Raw genomic sequence first — 24,839 nt, 5'->3', positions numbered from 1 at the left:
GAGATTCATCTGAGTCAGACATGTTTAAACAGACTAGCAATGAGACTAGCAAGCTTGGAAATACTTTTCTAAATAAATTTACAAGCAATATAAGAAACGCTACTGTGCCTTTAAGAAGCACAAAGAGCTGTCACAGTTGAAATAACAATGAACCAAAATAGTTATAGCAACCAATTTTTCACAGTAAATGTATTAAGTTAGCAAAGGATTGCACCCACCAGCAAATGGATGATTAACCCCTTAATACCCAAAAACGGATAACAATTTAATAATTAACGTTTTTCTCACAGTCAAAACACACTGTCACAGGTCTGCTGGGACTGATTACCTCCCTCAAAATGAATTTTGAAGACCCCTGAGCTCTCCAGAGACGATCTGGATCATGGAGGATGAAGTAGACAGATTGTGACTGAATTTTTACTGCGCAAAAAAGCGCTAAAATAGGCCCCTCCCACTCATATTACAACAGTGGGGAAGTTCAGATAACTGTTTCTATGCAGAAAACAAAGATGGCCATGTGGTAAAAATCATGCCCCAATAAGTTTTATCACCAAGTACCTCACAAAAAACGATTAACATACATTTTAAAAGTTATGAAGTGTTATTAATAAGCCTGCTACCAGTCGCTTTTACTGCAATTAAGGCTCATACATTATTTCAGTATTAACAGTATTTTCAGAGTCAATTCCATTCCTTAGAAAAATACATTCAGTGTACACACACTCATCAGCCTAATACCAGTCGCTATCACTGCATTTAAGGCTGAACTTACGTTACATTGGTATCAGCAGTATTTTCTCAGTCAATTCCATTCCTCAGAAAAATAATTTACTGCACATACCTCGTTTGCAGGGGGGCCCTGCATGCTATTCCCCTTTTCTGAAGTTACCTCACTCCTCAGATGAGAACAGCCAGTGGATCTTAGTTACGTCTGCTAAGATCATAGAAAACGCAGGCAGATTCTTCTTCTAATGCTGCCTGAGAACAAACAGCACACTCCGGTGCCATTTAAAATAACAAACTTTTGATTGAAGAAATAAACTAAGTTAAAAAACACCACAGACCTCTCACAGCGACCTATCTTTAGTTAGGCTGCAAGAGAATGACTGAATATGACATGTGAGGGGAGGAGCTATATAGCAGCTCTGCTTGGGTGATCCTCGTGGACTGACTACACTTAACAAGAGAAAACTAAATTTATGCTTACCAGATAAATTTCTTTCTTTCCAGATATGGCGAGTCCACGGCACCACCCTGTATTTTAAAGACAGGTTTTTTTACTAAACCTCAGGCTACTCTATACCTTGTGTTTCTCCTTTTCTCCATTTACCTTCGGTCGAATGACTGGGGATTGTGGGAAGGGGAGGAATACTTAACAGCTTTGCTGTGGTGCTCTTTGCCTCCTCCTGCTGGCCAGGAGTGATATTCCCAACAGTAATTGAGGACGCCGTGGACTCACCTGATCCGGAAAGAAAGAAATTTATCAGGTAAGCATAAATTTAGTTTTTTAAATTTGTCATTTAGATTTTTATTTTTTCGTAGTGTTAGGTTTTTTTAATCATGTAATTTAGGAATTTTAATTGGTAGCTTTATTTGTTTTATTATGTGACAGACCCTGTGGTCAGAACTAAAAGAATTGACCTTGTGTAGCTTTGAGAAGCTGTTTTCTAAAAGACAGGTTTGCTGGCCTCAGCTATTGTGTGCTATAATTACGTTTAAGTAATAAACATTCCATTGTTCAATCACATCTAGAGAGCAGACGCCTCAGTGATAAGAAAAGCCAAGTGTGTGTCTTGTGTTTAAGTTGTTATCAGCTGGAGCAAGGTATTCTATTGTATCATGTCAAAGGGCGTGTTCCCTCCATCTAATGTACAACATTCTTTCAACCCCCCATCTGGGGTTAGACCTGCATATATACTGGGCATATGGCCCTTAATAAAGTACTTTCTGTTTTAAATTTGAAAACTGGCTGGGTTGTGAATGGCTGATTCCCTATTCAGGACATTGTTCCCTGGTGTTAACCCTTGGTATCCTGCTGGTACCGTAACAATTGGTGGCAAGCGACGGAATGAACCTTATCGCCCAGAAGAGCAACTACACAAGCCAGTAACCTCAGGAAGAGGGGGATTATTACAATACTGACTAAGATGGAAGGAGTACCAGGGAACGAAGGAACCAATGGGCCCAGCATATCAGACAGAACCCCCGAAGAAGCAAGCTTTGATCGGGCGGTTAAAATAAGACTGGCACATTATGGCCCCAACCCATCTGCGAAAATTATCGACCGGGTCATAGCAGCTGTGGAGGCCAACCTACTTCGCCAAAGCGGCGCTGCAGCAGCCCAAGTCACAGTAACCCGAGTGGAAAAGGGAAAAGTAAATTTTGAAGCTTTTAAAAACTTCCTGGAAACAGAAGGAGAGATTGATGGGTACCTTGCGGATTTTGAGAGGCAATGTGCACTACACAAGGTACCCGCAGAGGACTGGGTCACGATATTATCCGGAAAATTATCCGGCCGGGCCAGGGAGGCTTTTCGGGCCATTCCAGATGAGGAAGTCGGGGATTATAATACTGTAAAAGAGGCTCTGCTCTCCAGGTATGCGGTTACACCTGAGGCATACCGGAGGCGGTTCAGAGACACTGTTAAATTAGCTGGTGATTCCTACCTTGAGTGGGCATGTAAGGTGCACCGCACAGCAGCTCACTGGATAGCGGGGTGCCAAGCCGTATCTGGGGAAGAGGTGCTGCAGCTATTCCTGTTGGAAAATTGCTTTGACAAGTTATCAGCAGGAGTTAGAGAGTGGGTTCGGGACCGTAAACCCTCCACCCTGCATGAAGCTGCTCGCCTGGCAGATAAGTATATGGATGCCCGCAAACTGGACACTGCTACCACTAAGCCCCCTGCTAGAGTGGAGTACAGACCCCCAGTCACCCCAGCTGCTGCCAGTTACCAAACCCCGGCGCACCGCTATACCACACGGCCTCCGGCCACGAACTACCCTCAGAGAGCCCAGTTCAATTCGCGGGGCTACTCACAACCTATTCGGTGCTTTGGATGTAAGCAACTAGGGCACAAAAGACCAGAGTGTCCCCTAAACGCAGCGAACCAAGCACAGTCCTGGAGAAGACCAGGCGGCGGAATCCCACGTAATCCTCAGCCTGCGGCCCGCTACGTAGAGGCGCAAGAATGCTGGGGCATCCTACATGAAGCAGACCTTGTGCAAGCTGCCCGCCGGAATAACCGGCAACTGGTTAAAGTGAATGGGAAGGAGGTCAGTGGACTAAGGGATACTGGTGCTACCACGACCTTGCTTCAAAAGAACTTGGTGTCTGAGAAACAGCACACTGGAGACACTGTGACTGTGAGGGTAGCAGGGGGCGCTGTGTTCTGCCTACCTGTTGCCAGGGTACATTTGGATTGGGGAGTGGGCGCTAGACCTGTGAATGTGGGGGTCATGAAGGATTTACCCGCTGATGTTCTCCTTGGAAATAACTTGGCCCCCCTTGGTTCTGCCTGTGCTCCCATGGGTCCCGCTGATGTTAACCCTGTGACTACCCATGCCCAGATCCGTGCAGCAGAGACTGACCCACCTGCTGCTAAGCCCCAGGACGCTGAGCTCAGTAAATCTCTATCCGCTATTGATACGTGGAAGTCCCGTTACAATGCGCTGATGAAGGAGAAGAGGAGCGCAGAGGAAAAAGCATGTTTAGAACAGGAATCTCTGTTAGACAAGCTGCACCGCCAGACTGCAGAAAACACCGCTTGAGAGTGGAACATGAAACATTAAAGACAAACTTAGTGACACTGGAGGAGAAGCTGACGCTGGCTCATAGTGAGGTGCAGCAACTCAAGGGCACCCTATGTCAGTATGAAGGGATTGTGGATACCTATAAAGAGCAGGTACAGAAAACTCGTAAAGAAGCTGATGGGATTTTGAAGGACTGTTTAGCCCTGGTCTGGGCACTGAAGACGTTGAACCCTTATTTATACGGGCAGGAATTCTCTCTCATAACGGGAATACAGATGGATTGTCCTGGCAAACTGACATGCCTACCACCTCCTAGTCCGGTCATCCCCAGGTTGACCCGCCAAAGGGTCAAGCAGGGTCTGCCGGAGTGTTCCACAAGGGGGGAGCTATGTGACAGACCCTGTGGTCAGAACTAAAAGAATTGACCTTGTGTAGCTTTGAGAAGCTGTTTTCTAAAAGACAGGTTTGCTGGCCTCAGCTATTGTGTACTGTAATTACGTTTAAGTAATAAACATTCCATTGTTCAATCACATCTAGAGAGCAGACGCCTCAGTGATAAGAAAAGCCAAGTGTGTGTCTTGTGTTTAATTTGTTATCAGCTTGAGCAAGGTATTCTATTGTATCATGTCAAAGGGCGTGTTCCCTCCATCTAATGTACAACATTCTTTCAACCCCCCATCTGGGGTTAGACCTGCATATATACTGGGAATATGGCCCTTAATAAAGTACTTTCTGTTTTAAACTTGAAAACTGGCTGGGTTGTGAATTGCTGATTCCCTATTCAGGACATTGTTCATCTGGTATTAACCCTTGGTACTCTGTTGGTACCGTAACATATTAAAATAGTTATTTTAGGTTGATTTAAAGTGTAATCTTAGGTTTATTTTATTTCACAGGTGTCAAGATCGCAGGCCCTTTAAACTTTCTGAGCCTCCCTATATAAGGCCCTGCCTCCAACCAGTCAATGCTGGTATATTAAAGTCGTAGGAGCAGAACCTGTTATCCTAGCCGTTACCTCTCCTGCTGGAGTTTTCCCTCAGCAGTCTTGCAGCATCCGTTTCAGTGTCTCCAGCGCTTTCCACTGCAGCTCTTCTCCGCTCTTCCTGCTTGCTCACTGTAACCGCAGCCTGTCTCTCCAACCTGCGTGATGTCATCAGTCTGCTCCCTGACATCCGCTGCCTTTCCTGTCTCCTCCGCTCCCTTCCATGAGCCAGCAGACCCTCAGTCTCCAGGAGCAGCAGCATCTCTCACACTGAGGTCATCTATACCTCATCTGGTTACTCTGGGGCTATAGCAAGTCAGAAGGGTCTCCCTCTCTGCATACTGGGAAACCCCTCTGACACATATCCAACACTGTTAACTAATTTAGTCACCCTACTCTGACACCACTAACTGTGTGCTAGCTGAAGCGCACCTGAATTTATCTTAAAACAAACAAACTGTTTCCTCTACATTATTCTGTGTTTCCAACTGTGAGCTAGCTGACACACTTCAGAACCTCACTTAACTTGATTGTATTAAGTTGAACTGGCATGCAATTGTTATATTTACTGGGACAGTGAACAACCTTGTGAAGAATCCTGAGTTAGTGTTAACCTTGTTTCATATGCGTTACACAGGTAAGTTTGTATTTATTTTAAGATAGTTATATTGTAATTTTAATTTAAAGTTAGGGGGTGTTAGTTTTAGGGGTTAATAGTCTAATTGAGTGTTGAGATGTGGGGGGGGCGGCGGTTTAGGGGTTAATAGGCTACGGCGATGTGGGGGGTGGCAGATTAGGGGTTAATAATTTTATTTAGTGTCACTGATGTCGGGGAGTGGCGGATAAGGGGTGCTTAGATTTATTTTGTGTTGGCGATGTGGGTGAGCAGCAGATTAGGGGTTAATAGGTGTAATATAGTATTTGCGATGCGGGAGAGCGGTGGATTAGGAGTTAATAGAAAGTTTATGGGTGTTAGTGTACGTTGTAACATTTTAGTTATGAGTTTTGTGAAACATTTTTGTTTCGCAAAATCCATAACAACTGGTCTCAGATCGCGGAATAGATTGTGTCGGTATAGGCTGTAAAGTAAACATTAGCCAGACCGCACAACCTGTAATACGGCGCTATGGAAAATATTTTTGAGTGAGGAATGGACATTGTGTTACAGGTTAAATGCTTGTGGTATAGCTGTACTGCCGTGTCTCGTAATATGCGTTACCGGCCATTCCACGCGAGGTAACACCATTTAGATATCTTCTCTTAGGTGCAAGTCTTGTTCAGCCATTCGGAGACTCTTCACCTGTGTCACGGATTCTAATAAATTGTCTTCAGATCGTCAGTTGTTCATTTGTGATCTGTTTTCTACATCAATCTTACACTTTTTGTTTGTAATTAGTAACTAGATCTGTTTGTACAATTTCACTGTCTTCTATATCTGATATTCTCAATTTAATTTAAGTTAATCATTTCTACTTTCTCACCTGGTTTGTGTGATATAATATTGTTATATTCTCATTGTTATGCTGTGTTTGGCATACAACACTAACAGACATGGTAGGGAATTACTGCTAATGTACACAGGGCAGCAATATACTCACTGGTCCCGCACATATGGCTGCATCACGCGACAGATCTCATCTACACCGTGTGACAAACCAGCTGGAGAAAGACTGCTCCATAATACATGACCATCACAAGAGGGAAGCGACGGCACAAAACTCTGTGTGACACCTGCCTGAAAAAGAAACATGTACAGCTATAAGTCAGTATACAGCACTCACACACAGTATATAACAGCTATACAGTCAGTATAAAGCACTCACACACAGTATATAACAACTATACAGTCAGTATACAGCACTCACACACAGTATATAACAGCTATACAGTCAGTATAAAGCACTCACACACAGTATATAACACAGCTATACAGTCAGTATACAGCACTCACACACAGTATATAACACAGCTATACAGTCAGTATACAGCACTCACACACAGTATATAACAACTATACAGTCAGTATACAGCACTCACACACAGTATATAACAGCTATACAGTCAGTATAAAGCACTCACACACAGTATATAACACAGCTATACAGTCAGTATACAGCACTCACACACAGTATATAACACAGTTATACAGTCAGTATACAGCACTCACACACAGTATATAACACAGCTATACAGTCAGTATACAGCACTCACACACAGTATATAACACAGCTATACAGTCAGTATACAGCACTCACACACAGTATATAACAGCTATACAGTCAGTATACAGCACTCACACACAGTATATAACACAGTTATACAGTCAGTATACAGCACTCTCATACAGTATATAACACAGCTATACAGTCAGTATACAGCACTCACACACAGTATATAACACAGCTATACAGTCAGTATACAGCACTCACACACAGTATATAACAGCTATACAGTCAGTATACAGCACTCACACACAGTATATAACACAGCTATACAGTCAGTATACAGCACTCACACACAGTATATAACACAGTTATACAGTCAGTATACAGCACTCACACACAGTATATAACAGTTATACAGTCAGTATACAGCACTCACACACAGTATATAACACAGCTATACAGTCAGTATACAGCACTCACACACAGTATATAACAGTTATACAGTCAGTATACAGCACTCACACACAGTATATAACAGTTATACAGTCAGTATACAGCACTCACACACAGTATATAACACAGTTATACAGTCAGTATACAGCACTCACACACAGTATATAACAGTTATACAGTCAGTATACAGCACTCACACACAGTATATAACACAGCTATACAGTCAGTATACAGCACTCACACACAGTATATAACAACTATACAGTCAGTATACAGCACTCACACACAGTATATAACACAGCTATACAGTCAGTATACAGCACTCACACACAGTATATAACAGCTATACAGTCAGTATACAGCACTCACACACAGTATATAACACAGCTATACAGTCAGTATACAGCACTCACACACAGTATATAACACAGTTATACAGTCAGTATACAGCACTCACACACAGTATATAACAGTTATACAGTCAGTATATAACACAGCTATACAGTCAGTATACAGCACTCACACACAGTATATAACACAGCTATACAGTCAGTATACAGCACTCACACACAGTATATAACAACTATACAGTCAGTATACAGCACTCACACACAGTATAGAACACAGCTTATACAGTCAGTTACAGCACTCACACACAGGTATATTACACAGCTATACAGTCAGTATACAGCACTCGACACACAGTATATATAACAGCTATACAGTCAGTATACAGCACTCACACACAGTATATAACGAACTATACACGTCAGTATACAGCACTCACAAATCACATATATAACAAACTATACAGTCAGTATACTCAGCACTCACTACACAGTATATAACACAAGCATATACAGTCAGTATACAGCACTCACACACAGTATAAAACAACTAAGCAGTCAGTATACAGCACTCAGCACTCAGTAAATAACAACTATACAGTCAGAATACAGCACTCACACACAGTATATAACACAGCTATACAGTCAGTATACAGCACTCACACACAGTATATAACACAGCTATACAGTCAGTATACAGCACTCACACACAGTATATAACACAGCTATACAGTCAGTATACAGCACTCACACACAGTATATAACAACTATACAGTCAGTATACAGCACTCACACACAGTATATAACACAGCTATACAGTCAGTATACAGCACTCACACACAGTATATAACACAGCTATACAGTCAGTATACAGCACTCACACACAGTATATAACACAGCTATACAGTCAGTATACAGCACTCACACACAGTATATAACACAGCTATACAGTCAGTATACAGCACTCACACACAGTATATAACAGCTATACAGTCAGTATACAGCACTCACACACAGTATATAACAGCTATACAGTCAGTATACAGCACTCACACACAGTATATAACACAGCTATACAGTCAGTATACAGCACTCACACACAGTATATAACACAGCTATACAGTCAGTATACAGCACTCACACACAGTATATAACACAGCTATACAGTCAGTATACAGCACTCACACACAGTATATAACACAGCTATACAGTCAGTATACAGCACTCACACACAGTATATAACACAGCTATACAGTCAGTATACAGCACTCACACACAGTATATAACACAGTTATACAGTCAGTATACAGCACTCACACACAGTATATAACAGCTATACAGTCAGTATACAGCACTCACACACAGTATATAACACAGCTATACAGTCAGTATACAGCACTCACACACAGTATATAACACAGCTATACAGTCAGTATACAGCACTCACACACAGTATATAACACAGTTATACAGTCAGTATACAGCACTCACACACAGTATATAACACAGCTATACAGTCAGTATACAGCACTCACACACAGTATATAACAGCTATACAGTCAGTATACAGCACTCACACACAGTATATAACACAGTATACAGTCAGTATACAGCACTCACACACAGTATATAACAGCTATACAGTCAGTATACAGCACTCACACACAGTATATAACAGCTATACAGTCAGTATACAGCACTCACACACAGTATATAACAGCTATACAGTCAGTATACAGCACTCACACACAGTATATAACAGCTATACAGTCAGTATACAGCACTCACACACAGTATATAACAGCTATACAGTCAGTATACAGCACTCACACACAGTATATAACACAGCTATACAGTCAGTATACAGCACTCACACAGAGTATATAACAGCTATACAGTCAGTATACAGCACTCACACACAGTATATAACACAGCTATACAGTCAGTATACAGCACTCACACACAGTATATAACACAGCTATACAGTCAGTATACAGCACTCACACACAGTATATAACACAGTAATACAGTCAGTATACAGCACTCACACACAGTATATAACACAGTTATACAGTCAGTATACAGCACTCACACACAGTATATAACACAGTTATACAGTCAGTATACAGCACTCACACACAGTATATAACAGCTATACAGTCAGTATACAGCACTCACACACAGTATATAACAGCTATACTGTCAGTATACAGCACTCACACACAGTATATAACACAGTTATACAGTCAGTATACAGCACTCACACACAGTATATAACAGCTATACAGTCAGTATACAGCACTCACACACAGTATATAACACAGCTATACAGTGAGTATACAGCACTCACACACAGTATATAACACAGCTATACAGTCAGTATACAGCACTCACACACAGTATATAACACAGCTATACAGTCAGTATACAGCACTCACACACAGTATATAACACAGCTATACAGTCAGTATACAGCACTCACACACAGTATATAACACAGCTATACAGTCAGTATACAGCACTCACACACAGTATATAACAGCTATACAGTCAGTATACAGCACTCACACACAGTATATAACACAGTTATACAGTCAGTATACAGCACTCACACACAGTATATAACAGTTATACAGTCAGTATACAGCACTCACACACAGTATATAACAGCTATACAGTCAGTATACAGCACTCACACACAGTATATAACACTATACAGTCAGTATACAGCACTCACACACAGTATATAACACAGCTATACAGTCAGTATACAGCACTCACACACAGTATATAACACAGCTATACAGTCAGTATACAGCACTCACACACAGTATATAACACAGCTATACAGTCAGTATACAGCACTCACACACAGTATATAACACAGCTATACAGTCAGTATACAGCACTCGCACACAGTATATAACACAGCTATACAGTCAGTATACAGCACTCACACACAGTATATAACACAGCTATACAGTCAGTATACAGCACTCACACACGTATATAACACAGCTATACATGTCAGTCTTACAGCACTCACACACGGTATATAAACAGCTATACAGTCTAGTATACAGCACTCACACACACGTATATAACAACAGCATATACTAGTCAGTAACAGCACTCACACACAGTATATAACACAGTTATACAGACCAGTAATTCAAGCACTAACACACAGTATATAACAGTTATAACAGTCAGTATACAGCACTCACCACACAGTATATAACACAAGCCTATACAGTCAGTATACAGCACTCACACACAGTATAATAACACAGCTATACAGTCAGTATACAGCACTCACACCACAGTATATAACACAGCTAATACAGTGAGTATACAGGCCACTCACACCACCGTATATAACACAGCTATACAGTCAGTATACAGCACTCAACTACAGTATATAACACAGCTATACAGTCAGTATACCAGGCTCCCACAGTATACACATACAGTCAGTATATAACACAGCTATACAGTCAGTATACAGCACTCACACACAGTATATAACACAGCTATACAGTCAGTATACAGCACTCACACACAGTATATAACACAGCTATAAGTCAGTATACAGCACTCACACACAGTATATAACACAGCTATACAGTGAGTATACAGCACTCACACACAGTATATAACACAGCTATACAGTCAGTATACAGCACTCACACACAGTATATAACACAGCTATACAGTCAGTATACAGCACTCACACACAGTATATAACACAGTTATACAGTCAGTATATAACACAGCTATACAGTCAGTATACAGCACTCACACACAGTATATAACACAGCTATACAGTCAGTATACAGCACTCACACACAGTATATAACACAGCTATACAGTCAGTATACAGCACTCACACACAGTATATAACACAGCTATACAGTGAGTATACAGCACTCACACACAGTATATAACACAGCTATACAGTCAGTATACAGCACTCACACACAGTATATAACACAGCTATACAGTCAGTATACAGCACTCACACACAGTATACAACACAGCTATACAGTCAGTATACAGCACTCACAACACAGTATAAAACACTAGCTAATACAGTCAGTATACAGCACTCACAACAGTATATAACACAGCTAATACAGTGTCAGTATACAGCATCCTCAGTAAGACACGTACAGTAGGATAAGTAACCGAGCTATACAGGTCAGTATACAGCACTCACACACAGTATATAACAGCTATACAGTCAGTATACAGCACTCACACACAGTATATAACACAGCTATACAGTCAGTATACAGCACTCACACACAGTATAAAACACAGCTATACAGTCAGTATACAGCACTCACACACAGTATATATCACAGCTATACAGTCAGTATACCAGCACTCACACCACAGTATATAACACAGCTATACAGTCAGTATACAGCACTCACACACAGTATATAACACAGCAATACAGTCAGTATACCAGCACTCACACACAGTATATATACAGTCAGTATACAGCTATACAGTCAGTATACAGCACTCACACACAGTATATATACACAGCTATACAGTCAGTATACAGCACTCACACACAGTATATAACCAGCTATACAGTCAGTATACAGCACTCATCACACAGTATATAACAGCTATACAGTCAGTATACAGCACTCACACACAGTATATAACACAGCTATACAGTCAGTATACAGCACTCACACACAGTATATCACAGTTATACAGTCAGTATACAGCACTCACACACAGTATATAACACAGCTATACAGTCAGTATACAGCACTCACACACAGTATATAACAGCTATACAGTCAGTATACAGCACTCACACACAGTATATAACACAGCTATACAGTCAGTATACAGCACTCACACACAGTATATAACACAGCTATACAGTCAGTATACAGCACTCACACACAGTATATAACAGCTATACAGTCAGTATACAGCACTCACACACAGTATATAACAGCTATACAGTCAGTATACAGCACTCACACACAGTATATAACACAGCTATACAGTCAGTATACAGCACTCACACACAGTATATAACAGCTATACAGTCAGTATACAGCACTCACACACAGTATATACACAGCTTATACAGTCAGTATACAGCACTCACACACAGTATATAAACAGCTATACAGTCAGTATACAGCACTCACACACAGTATATAACACAGCTATACAGTCAGTATACAGCACTCACACACAGTATATAACACAGTTATACAGTCAGTATACAGCACTCACACACAGTATATAACACAGTTATACAGTCAGTATACAGCACTCACACACAGTATATAACACAGCTATACAGTCAGTATACAGCACTCACACACAGTATATAACACAGCTATACAGTCAGTATACAGCACTCACACACAGTATATACACAGTTATACAGTCAGTATACAGCACTCACACACAGTATATAACACAGCTATCCAGTCAGTATACAGCACTCACACACAGTATATAACACAGCTATACAGTCAGTATACAGCACTCACACACAGTATATAACACAGCTAATACAGTCAGTATACAGCACTCACACACTAGTATATAACACAGCTATACAGTCAGTATACAGCACTCACACACAGTATATAACACAGCTATACAGTCAGTATACAGCACTCACACACAGTATATAACACAGTAATACAGTCAGTATACAGCACTCACACACAGTATATAACAGTTATACAGTCAGTATACAGCACTCACACACAGTATATAACAGCTATACAGTCAGTATACAGCACTCACACACAGTATATAACACAGCTATACAGTCAGTATACAGCACTCACACACAGTATATAACACAGTTATACAGTCAGTATACAGCACTCACACACAGTAATAACACAGTTATACAGTCAGTATACAGCACTCACATACAGTATATAACACAGCTATACAGTCAGTATACAGCACTCACACACAGTATAAACACAGCTATACAGTCAGTATACAGCACTCACACACAGTATAACACAGCTATACAGTCAGTATACAGCACTCACACACAGTATATAACACAGCTATACAGTCAGTATACAGCACTCACACACAGTATATAACACAGCTATACAGTCAGTATACAGCACTCACACACAGTATATAACACTATACAGTCAGTATACAGCACTCACACACAGTATATAACAGCTATACAGTCAGTATACAGCACTCACACACAGTATATAACACAGTTATACAGTCAGTATAAAACACAGCTATACAGTCAGTATACAGCACTCACACACAGTATATAACACAGCTATACAGTCAGTATACAGCACTCACACACAGTATATAACACAGCTATAAGTCAGTATACAGCACTCACACACAGTATATAACAGTTATACAGTCAGTATACAGCACTCACACACAGTATATAACAGCTATACAGTCAGTATACAGCACTCACACACAGTATATAACAGCTATACAGTCAGTATATAACACAGCTATACAGTCAGTATACAGCACTCACACACAGTATATAACACAGTTATACAGTCAGTATACAGCACACACACACTGTATATAACAGCTATACAGTCAGTATACAGCACTCACACACAGTATATAACACAGCTATACAGTCAGTATACAGCACTCACACACAGTATATAACACAGCTATACAGTCAGTATACAGCACTCACACACAGTATATAACACAGCTATACAGTCAGTATACAGCACTCACACACAGTATATAACACAGCTATACAGTCAGTATACAGCACTCACACACAGTATATAACACAGCTATACAGTCAGTATACAGCACTCACACACAGTATATAACACAGCTATACAGTCAGTATACAGCACTCACACACAGTATATAACACAGCTATACAGTCAGTATACAGCACTCACACACAGTATATAACAGCTATACAGTCAGTATACAGCACTCACACACAGTATATAACAGTTATACAGTCAGTATACAGCACTCACACACAGTATATAACACAGCTATACAGTCAGTATACAGCACTCACACACAGTATATAACAGCTATACAGTCAGTATACAGCACTCACACACAGTATATAACACAGCTATACAGTCAGTATACAGCACTCACATACAGTATATAACACAGCTATACAGTCAGTATACAGCACTCACACACAGTATATAACACAGCTATACAGTCAGTATACAGCACTCACACACAGTATATAACACAGCTATACAGTCAGTATACAGCACTCACACACAGTATATAACACAGCTATACAGTCAGTATACAGCACTCACACACAGTATATAACACAGCTATACAGTCAGTATACAGCACTCACACACAGTATATAACACAGCTATACAGTCAGTATACAGCACTCACACACAGTATATAACAGCTATACAGTCAGTATACAGCACTCACACACAGTATATAACACAGTTATACAGTCAGTATATAACACAGCTATACAGTCAGTATACAGCACTCACACACAGTATATAACACAGCTATACAGTCAGTATACAGCACTCACACACAGTATATAACACAGCTATAAGTCAGTATACAGCACTCACACACAGTATATAACAGTTATACAGTCAGTATACAGCACTCACACACAGTATATAACACAGCTATACAGTCAGTATACAGCACTCACACACAGTATATAACACAGTTATACAGTCAGTATACAGCACTCACACACAGTATATAACACAGTTATACAGTCAGTATACAGCACTCACACACAGTATATAACAGCTATACAGTCAGTATACAGCACTCACACACAGTATATAACACAGCTATACAGTCAGTATACAGCACTCCACACACAGTATATAACACAGCTATACAGTCAGTATACAGCACTCACACACAGTATATAACACAGCTATACAGTCAGTATACAGCACTCACACACAGTATATAACACAGCTATACAGTCAGTATACAGCACTCACACACAGTATATAACACAGCTATACAGTCAGTATACAGCACTCACACACAGTATATAACACAGCTATACAGTCAGTATACAGCACTCACACACAGTATATACACAGCTATACAGTCAGTATACAGCACTCACACACAGTATATAACACAGCTATACAGTCAGTATACAGCACTCACACACAGTATATAACACAGCTATACAGTCATATACAGCACACACACACAGTATATAACACAGCTATACAGTCAGTATACAGCACTCACACACATTATATAACAGTTATACAGTCAGTATACAGCACTCACACACAGTATATAACACAGCTATACAGTCAGTATACAGCACTCACACACAGTATATAACACAGCTATACAGTCAGTATACAGCACTCACACACATTATATAACAGCTATACAGTCAGTATACAGCACTCACACACAGTATATAACACAGTTATACAGTCAGTATACAGCACTCACACACAGTATATAACACAGCTATACAGTCAGTATACAGCACTCACACACAGTATATAACACAGTTATACAGTCAGTATACAGCACTCACACACAGTATATAACACAGATATACAGTCAGTATACAGCACTCACACACAGTATATAACACAGCTATACAGTCAGTATACAGCACTCACACACAGTATATAACACAGCTATACAGTCAGTATACAGCACTCACACACAGTATATAACACAGCTATACAGTCAGTATACAGCACTCACACACAGTAAATAACACAGCTTATACAGTCAGTATACAGCACTCACACACAGTATATAACACAGTTATACAGTCAGTATACAGCACTCACACACAGTATATAACACAGCTATACAGTCAGTATACAGCACTCACACACAGTATATAACACAGCTATACAGTCAGTATACAGCACTCACACACAGTATATAACAACTATACAGTCAGTATACAGCACTCACACACAGTATATAACACAGCTATACAGTCAGTATACAGCACTCACACAGTATATAACAGCTATACAGTCAGTATACAGCACTCACACACAGTATATAACAGCTATACAGTCAGTATACAGCACTCACACACAGTATATAACAGTTATACAGTCAGTATACAGCACTCACACACAGTATATAACACAGCTATACAGTCAGTATACAGCACTCACACACAGTATATAACACAGCTAAACAGTCAGTATACAGCACTCACACACAGTATATAACACAGCTATACAGTCAGTATACAGCACTCACACACAGTATATAACACAGCTATACAGTCAGTATACAGCACTCACACACAGTATATAACACAGCTATACAGTCAGTATACAGCACTCACACACAGTATATAACACAGCTATAAAGTCAGTATACAGCACTCACACACAGTATATAACACAGCTATACAGTCAGTATACAGCACTCACACACAGTATATAACACAGCTATACAGTCAGTATACAGCACTCACACACAGTATATAACACAGCTATACAGTCAGTATACAGCACTCACACACAGTAATAACACAGCTATAAGTCAGTATACAGCACTCACACACAGTATATAACACGCTATACAGTCAGTATACAGCACTCACACACAGTATATAACACAGCTATACAGTCAGTATACAGCACTCACACACAGTATATAACACAGCTATACAGTCAGTATACAGCACTCACAACAGTATATAACACAGCTATACAGTCAGTATACAGCACTCACACCACAGTATATACCACAGCTATACAGTCAGTATACAGCACTCACACACAGTATATAACACAGCTATACAGTCAGTATACAGCACTCACACACAGTATATAACACAGCTATACAGTCAGTATACAGCACTCACACACAGTATATAACCCAGCTATACAGTCAGTATACAGCACTCACACACAGTATTATAACAGCTATACAGTCAGTATACAGCACTCACCAACCAGTATTAAACACAGCCTATACAAGTCCAGTATACAGCACTCACACACAGTATATAACAGCTATACAGTCAGTATACAGCACTCACACACACAGTATATAACACAGCTATACAGTCAGTATACAGCACTCACACACAGTATATAACAAGTATACAGTCAGTATACAGCACTCACACACAGTATATAACACAGCTATACAGTCAGTATACAGCACTCACACACAGTATATAACACAGCTATACAGTCAGTATACAGCACTCACACACAGTATATAACACAGCTATACAGTCAGTATACAGCACTCACACACAGTATATAACACAGCTATACAGTCAGTATACAGCACTCACACACAGTATATAACACAGCTATACAGTCAGTATACAGCACTCAACACACAGTATTTAACACAGCTATACAGTCAGTATACAGCACTCACACACAGTATATAACACAGTTATACAGTCAGTATACAGCACTCACACACAGTATATAACACAGCTATACAGTCAGTATACAGCACTCACACACAGTATATAACACAGCTATACAGTCAGTATACAGCACTCACACACAGTATTATAACACAGCTATACAGTCAGTATACAGCACACACACACAGTATATAACACAGATATACAGTCAGTATACAGCACTCACACACAGTATATAACACAGCTATACAGTCAGTATACAGCACTCACACACAGTATATAACACAGCTATACAGTCAGTATACAGCACTCACACACAGTATATAACAGCTATACAGTCAGTATACAGCACTCACACACAGTATATAACACAGATAATACAGTCAGTATACAGCACTCACACACAGTATATAACAGTTATACAGTCAGTATACAGCACTCACACACAGTATATAACACAGCTATACAGTCAGTATACAGCACTCACACACAGTATATAACAGCTATACAGTCAGTATACAGCACTCACACACAGTATATAACACAGCTATACAGTCAGTATACAGCACTCACACACAGTATATAACACAGCTATACAGTCAGTATACAGCACTCACACACAGTATATAACACAGCTATACAGTCAGTATACAGCACTCACACACAGTATATAACACAGCTATACAGTCAGTATACAGCACTCACACACAGTATATAACACAGCTATACAGTCAGTATACAGCACTCACACACAGTATATAACACAGCTATACAGTCAGTATACAGCACTCACACACAGTATATAACACAGCTTATACAGTCAGTATACAGCACTCACACACAGTATATAACACAGCTATACAGTCAGTATACAGCACTCACACACAGTATATAACACAGCTATACAGTCAGTATACAGCACTCACACACAGTATATAACACAGCTATACAGTCAGTATACAGCACTCACACACAGTATATAACACAGCTATACAGTCAGTATACAGCACTCACACACAGTATATAACACAGCTATACAGTCAGTATACAGCACTCACACACAGTATATAACACAGCTATACAGTCAGTATACAGCACTCACACACAGTATATAACACAGCTATACAGTCAGTATACAGCACTCACACACAGTATATAACACAGTTATACAGTCAGTATACAGCACTCACACACAGTATATAACACAGCTATACAGTCAGTATACAGCACTCACACACAGTATATAACAGTTATACAGTCAGTATACAGCACTCACACACAGTATATAACACAGCTATACAGTCAGTATACAGCACTCACACACAGTATATAACACAGCTATACAGTCAGTATACAGCACTCACACACAGTATATAACAGTTATACAGCACTCACACACAGTATATAACACAGCTATACAGTCAGTATACAGCACTCACACACAGTATATAACACAGCTATACAGTCAGTATACAGCACTCACACACAGTATATAACACAGCTATACAGTCAGTATACAGCACTCACACACAGTATATAACACAGCTATACAGTCAGTATACAGCACTCACACACAGTATATAACAGCTATACAGTCAGTATACAGCACTCACACACAGTATATAACAGCTATACAGTCAGTATACAGCACTCACACACAGTATATAACACAGTAATACAGTCAGTATACAGCACTCACACACAGTATATAACACAGCTATACAGTCAGTATACAGCACTCACACACAGTATATAACACAGCTATACAGTCAGTATACAGCACTCACACACAGTATATAACACAGTTATACAGTCAGTAAACACAACTCACACACAGTATATAACACAGCTATACAGTCAGTATACAGCACTCACACACAGTATATAACACAGCTATACAGTCAGTATACAGCACTCACACACAGTATATAACACAGCTATACAGTCAGTATACAGCACTCACACACAGTATAAAACAGCTATACAGTCAGTATACAGCACTCACACACAGTATATAACACAGCTATACAGTCAGTATACAGCACTCACACACAGTATATAACACAGCTATACAGTCAGTATACAGCACTCACACACAGTATATAACACAGCTATACAGTCAGTATACAGCACTCACACACAGTATATAACAGCTATACAGTCAGTATACAGCACTCACACACAGTATATAACACAGCTATACAGTCAGTATACAGCACTCACACACAGTATATAACAGCTATACAGTCAGAGTATACAGCACTCACACACAGTATATAACACAGCTATACAGTCAGTATAACAGCACTCACACACAGTATATAACAGCTTATACAGTCAGTATACAGCACTCACACACAGTATATAAACACAGCTATACAGTCAGTATACAGCACTCACAACAGTATATAACACAGTTTACAGTCAGTATACAGCACTCACACACAGTATATAACAGCTATACAGTCAGTATACAGCACTCACTCACAGTATATAACACAGCTATACAGTCAGTATACAGCACTCACACACAGTATATAACACAGCTATACAGTCAGTATACAGCACTCACACACAGTATATAACACAGCTATACAGTCAGTATACAGCACTCACAACACAGTATATAACACAGTTATACAGTCAGTATACAGCACTCACACACAGTATATAACAGCTATACAGTCAGTATACAGCACTCACACACAGTATATAACACAGCTATACAGTCAGTATACAGCACTCACACACAGTATATAACAGCTATACAGTCAGTATACAGCACTCACACACAGTATATAACAGCTATACAGTCAGTATACAGCACTCACACACAGTATATAACACAGCTATACAGTCAGTATACAGCACTCACACACAGTATATAACACAGCTATACAGTCAGTATACAGCACTCACACACAGTATATAACACAGCTATACAGTCAGTATACAGCACTCACACACAGTATATAACACAGCTATACAGTCAGTATACAGCACTCACACACAGTATATAACACAGCTATACAGTCAGTATACAGCACTCACACACAGTATATAACACAGCTATACAGTCAGTATACAGCACTCACACACAGTATATAACACAGCTATACAGTCAGTATACAGCACTCACACACAGTATATAACACAGTTATACAGTCAGTATACAGCACTCACACACAGTATATAACAGCTATACAGTCAGTATACAGCACTCACACACAGTATATAACAACTAGCAATACAGTCAGTATACTGCACTCACACACAGTATATATAACAGCTATACAGTCAGTATATACAGCACTCACAACCACAGTATAACACAGTAATACAGTTCAGTATACAGGCACTCACCAACAGTATATAACACAGCTATACAGTCAGTATTACACAGCACTCACACAGAGTATATAACACAAGCTATACAGTCAGTATACAGCACTCACCACTACAGTATATAACACAGCTACTACATTCCAGTATACAGCACTCACACTACAGTATATAACACAGCTATACAGTCAGTATACGCACTCACCACGTATATAACACAGTTATTACAGTCAGTATACAGCCACTCACACACAGTATATACAAGTTATACAGTCAGATACAGGCACTCACACACAGTATATAACACAGGCTATACGTCAGTATACAGGCATCACACACCGTATATAACTCAGCGTATCACAGTCAGTAGACAGCATCACAACAGTATATAACACAGCTATACAGTCAGTATACAGCACTCACACACAGTATATACACAGTTATACAGTCAGTATACAGCACTCACACACAGTAATAAACACAGTTATACAGTCAGTATACAGCACTCACATACAGTATATAACACAGCTATACAGTCAGTATACAGCACTCACACACAGTATATAACACAGCTATACAGTCAGTATACAGCACTCACACACAGTATATAACACAGCTATACAGTCAGTATACAGCACACACACAGTATATAACACAGCTATACAGTCAGTATACAGCACTCACACACAGTATATAACACAGCTATACAGTCAGTATACAGCACTCACACACAGTATATAACAGCTATACAGTCAGTATACAGCACTCACACACAGTATATAACAGCTATACAGTCAGTATACAGCACTCACACACAGTATATAACACAGTTATACAGTCAGTATATAACACAGCTATACAGTCAGTATACAGCACTCACACACAGTATATAACACAGCTATACAGTCAGTATACAGCACTCACACACAGTATATAACACAGCTATAAGTCAGTATACAGCACTCACACACAGTATATAAACAGTTATACAGTCATATACAGCACTCACACACAGTATATAACAGCTATACAGTCAGTATACAGCACTCACACACAGTATATAAACAGTTATACAGTCAGTATATAACACAGCTATACAGTCAGTATACAGCACTCACACACAGTATATAACACAGTTATACAGTCAGTATACAGCACTCACACACTGTATATAACAGCTATACAGTCAGTATACAGCACTCACACACAGTATATAACACAGCTATACAGTCAGTATACAGCACTCACACACAGTATATAACACAGCTATACAGTCAGTATACAGCACTCACACACAGTATATAACACAGTAATACAGTCAGTATACAGCACTCACACACAGTATATAACACAGTTATACAGTCAGTATACAGCACTCACACACAGTATATAACAGCTATACAGTCAGTATACAGCACTCACACACACAGTATATAACCAGCAAAGCTATACAGACAGTATACAGCACTCACACACATTAAATAACACAGTTAATACAGTCAGTATACAGCACTCACACACAGTATAATAACAGCTATACAGTCGAGTATACAGCACTCACACACAGTATATAACACAGCTATACAGTCAGTATACAGCACTCACACACAGATATATAACACAGCTATACCTGTCAGTATAAGCACTCACACACAGTATATAACACAGTTATACTGTCAGTATACAGCACTCCTCACACAGTATATAACACAGTTTATACAGTCAGTATACAGCACTCACACACAGTATATAACACAGCTATACAGTCAGTATACAGCACTCACACACAGTATATAACACAGCTTATACAGTCAGTATACAGCAACTCACACACAGTATATAACACAGCTATACAGTCAGTATACAGCACTCACACACAGATTATAACACACCTATACAGTCAGTATACAGCACTCACACACAGTATATAACACAGCTATACAGTCAGTATACAGCACTCACACACAGTATATAACACAGCTATACAGTCAGTATACAGCACTCACACACAGTATATAACAGCTATACAGGTCAGTATACAGCACTCCACACATAATATAACACAGTACAGTCAGTATATACCAAGCTATACAGTCAGTATACAGCACTCACACACAGTATATAACACAGCTATACAGTCAGTATACAGCACTAACAACAGTATATAAACACAGCTATAAGTCAGTATACAGCACTCACACACAGTATATAACAGTTATACAGTCAGTATACAGCACTCACACACAGTATATAACAGCTATACAGTCAGTATACAGCACTCACACACAGTATATAACACAGTTATACAGTCAGTATATAACACAGTTATACAGTCAGTATATAACACAGTTATACAGTCAGTATATAACACAGTTATACAGTCAGTATATAACACAGTTATACAGTCAGTATATAACACAGTTATACAGTCAGTATATAACACAGTTATACAGTCAGTATATAACACAGTTATACAGTCAGTATATAACACAGTTATACAGTCAGTATATAACACAGTTATACAGTCAGTATATAACACAGCTATACAGTCAGTATACAGCACTCACACACAGTATATAACACAGCTATACAGTCAGTATACAGCACACACACACAGTATATAACACAGCTATACAGTCAGTATACAGCACTCACACACAGTATATAACACAGCTATACAGTCAGTATACAGCACTCACACACAGTATATAACAGCTATACAGTCAGTATACAGCACTCACACACAGTATATAACACAGCTATACAGTCAGTATACAGCACTCACACACAGTATATAACACAGCTATACAGTCAGTATACAGCACTCACACACAGTATAACACAGCTATACAGTCAGTATACAGCACTCACACACACACTATATAACAGTTATACAGTCAGTATACAGCACTCACACACAGTATATAACACAGCTATACAGTCAGTATACAGCACTCACACACAGTATATAACACAGCTATACAGTCAGTATACAGCACTCACACACATTATATAACAGCTATACAGTCAGTATAACAGCACTCACACACAGTATATAACACAGTTATACAGTCAGTATACAGCACTCACACACAGTATATAACACAGCTATACAGTCAGTATACAGCACTCACACACAGTATATAACACAGTTATACAGTCAGTATACAGCACTCACACACAGTATATAACACAGCTATACAGTCAGTATACAGCACTCACACACAGTATAACACAGCTATACAGTCAGTATACAGCACTCACACACAGTATATAACAGTTACACAGTCAGTATACAGCACTCACACACAGTATATAACACAGTTATACAGTCAGTATACAGCACTCACACACAGTATATAACACAGTTATACAGTCAGTATACAGCACTCACACACAGTATAT

General features: G+C 39.5%; 1 protein-coding gene across 1 annotated transcript in view; it reads right to left on the bottom strand.

The window, feature by feature from the left end:
• The window catches only part of PEX6 (peroxisomal biogenesis factor 6), a 548,800-nt gene that overhangs the window by 379,391 nt on the left and 144,570 nt on the right, over nt 1-24,839 (bottom strand). Inside the window, exons 6-7 of the mRNA XM_053712827.1 lie at nt 6,330-6,466; nt 6,213-6,273 (exon numbers count right to left, since the gene is read on the bottom strand). Coding sequence (XP_053568802.1) covers nt 6,213-6,273; nt 6,330-6,466 — 198 coding nt within the window. The remainder of the gene's footprint in view (nt 1-6,212; nt 6,274-6,329; nt 6,467-24,839) is intronic.

The sequence above is a fragment of the Bombina bombina genome, chromosome 4, assembly GCF_027579735.1.
Source record: "Bombina bombina isolate aBomBom1 chromosome 4, aBomBom1.pri, whole genome shotgun sequence".
Lineage (NCBI taxonomy): Eukaryota > Metazoa > Chordata > Amphibia > Anura > Bombinatoridae > Bombina > Bombina bombina.
Note: the sequence above shows the minus strand (reverse complement) of the source record. Positions and strands in the feature narration are given on the sequence as shown.